Source organism: Callorhinus ursinus, unplaced genomic scaffold (assembly GCF_003265705.2).
Source record: "Callorhinus ursinus isolate GAN/ISIS: 27379988/994484 unplaced genomic scaffold, GSC_fseal_2.0 scaffold14, whole genome shotgun sequence".
NCBI lineage: Eukaryota > Metazoa > Chordata > Mammalia > Carnivora > Otariidae > Callorhinus > Callorhinus ursinus.
The window spans coordinates 21,656,531-21,664,470 of NW_027397076.1; the positions used below are offsets into that span (position 1 = coordinate 21,656,531).

Here is a 7,940-nt window from a genome sequence, read left to right on the forward strand (position 1 = left end):
TTATTCCCTACAGATATCCAGTCTCTAATTTTAGATTTTAGATTCTGAATAAAAATTTCCCATCAGAAAATTGCTCTAAAATTTGTTTCAAAATAAGGAAAACAGTGATATTCATGTATTGGAACAATGTACTATATATTTGAATAATAATGCATTTTTTAAAAATAGTTTATAATTTTGTTTCCATTCTAATTAACGTTCTAGGTAAATTTCAAAATAAAACTGTGAAGTTCCAATTATTAATTTTTCTGGTGTGAGATAATGACAATGATCAAAGAAAAATGAAAATGTAACATGTTTCTATGAAAAATTTAAAGATAAAAGAATGAGTTATGCTTAATTTTCTTTTTTATCATTTGAGACTTATTTGTCATCCTTAACTGTGAATTTCCTTCTCCTTTTGCATTTTTTAATAGTGGGGATATTATCCAAAAATCTGTCTTCTCTAATGGACATATATGAGAACAATAAGCTGCAAAACACCTTAAATGGTATTTTTTATTTCATAAACAAATGTTTACATCAATAAAGCTCATATGTCATTGTGCTTAAGATGCATTTTTTTCCATAGAAAAATAAATTATGTATTAAGTCCTATAGCCTTTACATATTTAGCATAAGACTTTACTCACAAAATATTCTACACATACCATTTACTAGATGTGCCTAATATTGTAGCAGGCCTGAGGGGAAAAGATTTTTTTTCTGTGTTATTCAAAGCCTATTTCGCATTTAATTTGTCTTCTTTCTGAACTCTTTCACTCAGGGTTTCTTACAATTGGACTTTCATCAGTGAAACGAAAAAAAGGAAACTATTTACTCGAGACAATCAAGTCAATTTTTGAGCAATCCAGCTATGAGGAGCTGAAGGAAATTTCAGTGGTGGTTCACCTAGCAGACTTTAATTCATCCTGGCGTGATGTCATGGTCCAGGATATTACACAGAAATTCGCCCACCACATTATTGCAGGAAGATTAATAGTTATACATGCTCCAGAGGAATATTACCCAATCCTGGATGGCCTTAAGAGAAATTACAATGATCCAGAAGACAGAGTCAGATTTCGTTCTAAGCAAAATGTAGACTATGCTTTTCTGCTTAATTTTTGTGCCAATACTTCAGACTATTATGTAATGCTTGAAGATGATGTTCGATGTTCAAAAAATTTCTTAACTGCCATCAAGAAAGTCATTACATCCCTAGAAGGAACCTACTGGGTAACTCTTGAGTTCTCTAAGCTTGGCTACATTGGAAAACTTTATCATTCTCATGATCTCCCACGTTTAGCACACTTTTTATTAATGTTTTATCAAGAAATGCCTTGTGATTGGCTATTGACTCATTTTCGGGGTCTTTTAGCTCAGAAAAATGTGATCCGTTTTAAACCATCTCTCTTTCAGCACATGGGTTATTATTCATCATATAAAGGGACTGAGAATAAGCTGAAGGATGATGATTTTGAAGAAGAGTCATTTGACATCCCTGATAACCCTCCTGCCAATCTATATACCAACATGAATGTTTTCGAAAATTATGAAGCAAGCAAGGCTTATAGTAGTGTTGATGAGTACTTTTGGGGGAAACCACCTTCAGCAGGAGATTTCTTTGTGATTATATTTGAAAATCCGATTTTAATTAAAAAAATTAAAGTGAGTACTGGAACAGAAGATCGGCAAAATGACATTTTACATCATGGAGCCCTAGATGTTGGGGAAAATGTTGTAGATTTCAAACAAAGTAGACAATGTGTTACTTACTTAAGACTAGGGGAATTCAAAAACGGAAACTTTGAAATGTCGGAGGTGAATCAAAAAATTCCATTTGACATAAATTGTATAAGGATATATGTTACCAAAACACAAAAGGAATGGCTGATTATTCGGAGTATTAGCATTTGGACTTTTTAACCAATTAAATCGATATGTCCAGTTATTGAAGCAGGCTTTCCTGTTTCCCTTTTTGCTACCTTCCTCTTTTGCTACTTTTGTCTGTTGGAGGGAAAGCAATGGATGGAATATTTTCAAAGAAAAGTCTAATCATTTTGGCAGTTTTGATTTACGTATTGTCAACATAATTTTATTCTAATCCACACTTGTATTTATTTTAACTCTTGAAGTTGAGAATCAGTCCATGGTTAATGCTACTTCCATTTATATTTTTATGTGATCATGTTAGTTCCAAAATTTCAACTAAATGTCAAAAAGGTGACATGAAGGATTTAAAATGAGAAAATTTAGTTTGTTGGATGGTGAGTCTTGAAAAATAGTTGCCAACTGTATGCACTTCCTCAAAATTAAACATTCATTATATCATCAGGTAGCTTTCATTAAGCATCTGTGTGAATATGCAGTTGGTTAGAATGATAATCCATTTTTTTCCTGTAAACATAGGTTCTCATAGACTTCTGTGCATCTACAATGAATACCTCCTCATAGAAATATGTCTTTACAACAGAATTTTGTGCGTAGCTGGAGTGATGGAAAGAAAAAAATTACTTAAAAATATTTCTCCCCTGATTATTTATAAAAAGGGGCATTGTTCATTGTATAAAAACACTTAATTGAGCACCTATTGTTAATAAATTTTCTGTGGGAAGCAGTCTTTTTCTAGATTCCCTTTTGCAAAAAGAATAGTTATGCTCAATATTTTCACGTTATATTGGGTACCTACCTTTAATAGACGAAATTAGAGAAGGCCTATACTTAGTTCATTCTTACAAACATTTTCAGTAAATGCAGAAAATTTTTGAAATTGATTTTATATGTTTTGTATTAAAATTCATACAATTGAAATTGTAATCTATCATATACTTTCTTTGAAGTTTAAACGGACATCTTATAAAAGAGAAAAGTAGGAAACATAGAAATCAGTTGACTTTTCTATATTCAGAGCTAATTCAAAGGAAAACCAAAGTGAGAGATCAGTTGTACTGATATCCAGACAGTACCCTCTCCCTTATGTAGTGATTGCTCCTCACATAAATTCTGCTTTCTGTTCGCCTCTACCTAAGGCTCAGATAGTAAGTTATGCTATCTTGAAATGGCTAGTATAACTCTTCCATAAGTCACATTTTCATTCTGTGGAATAAGCCTAAAGTATCTGAAATGATAGTCTTGTATATGCCCCCACATGATGAGCAAACTTGACTTTTACTCTAAGGAACTGGACAATTGTGCCTAAACCATTTGTCCTCTTAAAGCATTTCAGGAGACCTTAGTGCATCCTAAAGACATTGGTTGTCCAGAATGCCCTGAACTTATCTGACCCTTTCTATCTTTTGACAGACAGCAAAGATAAAAGGGTTTACTATGAAGATATGAAAAGTACTTCATGCGTGTTTATGGAGAGGCTCAAGTGCATATGTTTTGATAGATTGGAAAGTATTTTATTCACTCTATCCAAATTGATTAAATTAGAAACTCGTAAAACTGGGATTTTTTTCTTTTATTGATACAATAGCTACTGTGTATTTTCTTTGCATCCAGTTGCTATAGTATAATAAAGAGAAAATATGAATTTATAAATATTAATATTTTGTTGCACTACTAAGTCTTAAAGTCATAGGAAAAATGAACACTGCCACTAAACTATAATCTTTGCCTTGATTTGGAGGATATTTGCCAGATGTTTGAAGATCCTCTATTTTCTTGGCTTTTCTCATCCTCTTTTATTAACTGGCTGGTTGCATAATATTCTCCATATATCTCAGAAATTACAAATAATCATTTTTCTGCACTTTTAATGACAAAAGGTACACAACAAAGACATGTAATATCAAGACTTAGGCAGACTCCATGAAGTGATTGTAAACTTCTCAGAGTCTGCATAGGTTCTGAGAGTGTTTCCAAAGACCAGCCATAGACATCAACTTCTGGAAAATGCTTCAAGAAATATTGCCGAGGGTAACAATGAAATCGAATGTTTGCTAGAGAATTATAAATGCAAAGTGATTTTAAGGTTTTACATTTTACCTTAAACTTGATCTTTTCATTATGGAAACCAGATTTGAATAAGCTGGTCAGTCACCTAAGGATGTCTTTATGTTTTCTTTATAGATTGAGTGGAGGTCAACTTTTTAAGGAAAGACTTTGACAAACAAAGCTTCTCCATTAGAGAACAAGGGGACAAATAACCTTTCTCTTTCTAAAAGATACATTCTTTATATGAGTCAACGTTGCATTCCCTATATTTAAAAATTCTGAAAAAGGCTCCTGTAATCTTGTCTCAGAGGCATAGAGCAAAAAGTTATTAGGTTTAATTATAGTCAATCTGTTATTAAGCATTATGTCTCCTCAATGTCTCTTTGTAGTAGGTTTTTTAAATACATATTATTTTCTTTGTTACAAATATCCATTGAAAAACACTGGAATGTAACACAAAAGTTGAGTTATTTAACTGCTACGTGAATACGATGCTGACAGGGTTTGAGCACAAAATATGGTATATACCTTAAATAATGTCTCAATTTGTTTACTTTAAATTGACTAAAAAGCTTATTTACATTTAAATTTCTTCTCCTTAAGGAGGCCTTTTCAGCATTTATAAACATCAAAAAAAAGCATTCATAAAAGCACAATAAAAATATGGAAATTATACATTTTTGGAAAATACACATTATAGCAGCAATAACATGTCTGGATATAAAAATACATAAAAAGTGTTAATATAAGCACTGTTGCATTATCATCAAAAAAACTATAAATTTTGTAAGATAGATATTTTCCAGATTAAAAATATAATTTGGAAACCAAGCATCATTTAGAACAACTTTTCTCATATAGCTACACTTATGAGACTAGAACATTCCATTGTTACTGAACCATTATTCTCTGGGAATTTTTATAAAGCTGTCATAGAAAAACTATCCTGTACAATAATGGCACCCAAATGAAACAAATATTTACAAATTACAAGGTATGGTAGGGAAAGCACTTGCTCTTCTAAATGTCCATATGGCAAACATCACTCAATATTTGCCAGTTTGTCACATGTCCTTTAGAACATGACACCCTGGATTAACATGGAAAACTCTACTCAATGTCCTCTGACATCTGAAGATAACAGTGTGATCTCTTCCCTTGCCTCATCAGTATTTCCATTAACACTGTTGAAGATTACATTTATTTTTATCACCATGCTGCTACTGACTAACAAAGCTCACACTCAAATTTCACAATTTTTATTACATGATCTCCTGATAAAACCTGATTTGATATTTTGTGTATGTTCAATTGATTTCTTGAAGGTTTCTTGTAAAATTTAGTATTAATTTCAAGAGAATTACATTTTTTTTCTTCTGATCCATGACTCCCTACTTTCCAGCTTTCGATTCCATCATTCGATGTTTTAACATAACTCCCCAGCTTTCTGGTACCACAGATTTGGTATGTGTGCCTTTTGTCCTCTCAGGAAATACATTTAAAGGGTCAGGTAGACCTGAGTTTGAAACCCAGTTCTGCAATTACTGACCTCCAGATATGAGGAAAGTTATTTAACCTTTATGAAACTTAGTTCCTTCATCTGTGAAGTTGAATTATTTTACCTTGTAGGCTGTTAGAACTGAAAAGGAGATAAAGTAATCAATCAAGAAATAAATGTTTCTTCTCTTTTTAGCCACGTTATATATGTTAAAAAAGGATATGACCCTTCAAAACACTACCAGAGGCCTTCATCCTGACCAATATCAACTTCATTACCCACTAGAAATGTCATCCAGACCACCTTTTTATATTTATATTGTTAAAGAATATCATGTAGGATTATGTAAATGCCTTCCTAAAATCAAGATATATTTCTATCATTCTATTATTACTCTAGAAACCGCATCCAAAATTTGTAACAGTTGTTCCTAATATTCCCATTGTAAATATTAATGATCATTTCTTTTTAAGAAATCGAAACCCATTTCTTTTGAAAAATTAAGAAAAAAAGGCTTTTTGTAATTTCTAAAAATTTGCCCAGTATCTCCAGTAAACTCACAGAGCTACAGTTTGCCGAGTCTTTCTTTTTTTAATATCAAGTTTATATTCTTTTGTCTGTTTTTTTCCATTACTGGCAAAAGTTATTAGTGCACTAGCTTATAAATTACCTGTTCAAACTTGAAAACAGGCTTCCTCTCCTTGTCTACCTTGAGTTTCATTGTTTCATTGTTTAGATTTCTACTCCTTTGAATTTTTTCTCCGTTCATTTGAGGATTATTCTTGTCAGAAGGAAGAAGGTCATAACAAAATGTAATTTGGTTAGTTCTTGCTCGTTGTCTGTTTGCTTTTAACTCTTTTTGAATGTTCCAAAATTATCGCATCATTCCATATATGGGTGTGTGTATCTATGTCTAGATAGATCTGTGTGTGTGTGTATATATTTGAGTATATGTGTATTTGTGTGTGTGTGTGTGTGTTTGTGAGAGCAAGAGGAATGAGGAAAAAATGAGGGAGAGGTATGTGTATCCTTAGCATTATTTTTGACAACCACACCTCCACTTATTCTTGGCTTCAGTGTTCCTAACATACTGCTTTCCTGGTTGTGTCTCCCTTCTGAACTGGCTTATGGTTATGTATCCATAAATATTTTATACATGAAAATATGAATACATTTTATATATGAAAAATCATAGCTCATTAGAAATTTCTGTACAACATTTTAGAGTGTCTAAATTCCTTAAAATCTTATTTGTTTATTAGAAGATCCCATGTCTCTCAGAACAGGACTTGATTTTTAGAATTTCAACTTTAAATTTATTTTATTTGAATTTTTTAACATTTGAAGATTCAAATATGAGTTGCAAGGCATTCTCTTTCTAAACTATAAATATTATGAAAACAAGGTCATACTGTTCCAAAATTCTTATCTCTCCCACCTCATTAATCTGCTCATCATGGTTACTCTGACTTAAGTCCAGAGTAGTGCTCATTTCATTAATTCCAAAATCTTCTGAGGTGCATTAATGTTCTATTTTGAGCATTGAAATTGAAATGTAGATTTGAGGCCATTTTCTAGATAATTGGATCTGAACATCTATTCTGAAAAACTCATACATATTTGAGACCAAAGTAGTTTCTTATTTGAACTATTGCTTCAGCTTCCCATTTTGCTCTGTCTAGATATTCTCTTCAAAAATTCACCCAAAAGTTCAATTTATTATGCGATAAAATGAGTAAGATTTTTATGCTCTTAGAAAAATATAATCACATTAAGAATATAGTATGAGCAAATTTCATGTCTTATTGAAAGAAAAGCAGTACCCTGCATAGCCATCTCTTCAAATAGCTGAATTAAAGATATATTGATAAGGTTCTCAATATTTTTTCCTTTTAAATGAAAATTTTTATAAGGCATACACTTATTAAATTTAATAAGCAGGAAATTATTTAATGATTATTTAAGGGTGAAAAATGACAGTGAATAAACAGTATTCAGAAATTTACCCTATACTTTCAATATACTATGTGTTACTACAACTTAAACTACAATAGCCAACATAACCTACAATCATTCTGCTTAGCTGCAGATAAGTATGATTTTAATGCTTAAAAATAATAAAAAATCAATGCATAAATGAATCAGTGCATAAATAAAGTTAGTAGTCAAAACTGAAAGCCAACTGTTGGAAAACTTTTTAAAAATATCTAATTTATGTTGTACTCAAAGTTCTGGAAGAAATGTAAGGAATTTTTCTCTTCTATCTCCTTGTTCACTTCACCATCTGTGTACTGCACAGAGATAAATGGCAATCCCATTTTCAAACTCCAAGGTTTTAAATTCTATTACAAACCAGACATTTAAAAAATGCTTTTATTGTAATTTCATCTAAGTCAATTTTCTTATTCCATAATAAAGTATTATTTTCTCAGCAGTAACTCCCCAACTATATACAAAAAAAATCTTAAAATATTAAATGCATCTTTTCCCCCAAAAGTGAAATGCTTCCACATTTAACTTT

General features: G+C 31.4%; 1 protein-coding gene across 6 annotated transcripts in view; it reads left to right on the forward strand.

The window, feature by feature from the left end:
- Positions 1 to 7,255, forward strand: part of MGAT4C (MGAT4 family member C) — a 1,003,641-nt gene extending 996,386 nt beyond the window's left edge. For all 6 annotated transcript variants that reach the window (XM_073900560.1, XM_073900562.1, XM_073900561.1 and 3 more), the window contains one exon: positions 767 to 7,255. In XM_073900560.1, coding sequence (XP_073756661.1) covers positions 767 to 1,908 — 1,142 coding nt within the window. In that variant the 3' untranslated portion in view covers positions 1,909 to 7,255. The remainder of the gene's footprint in view (positions 1 to 766) is intronic.
- The last annotated feature ends 685 nt before the right edge of the window (positions 7,256 to 7,940 follow it).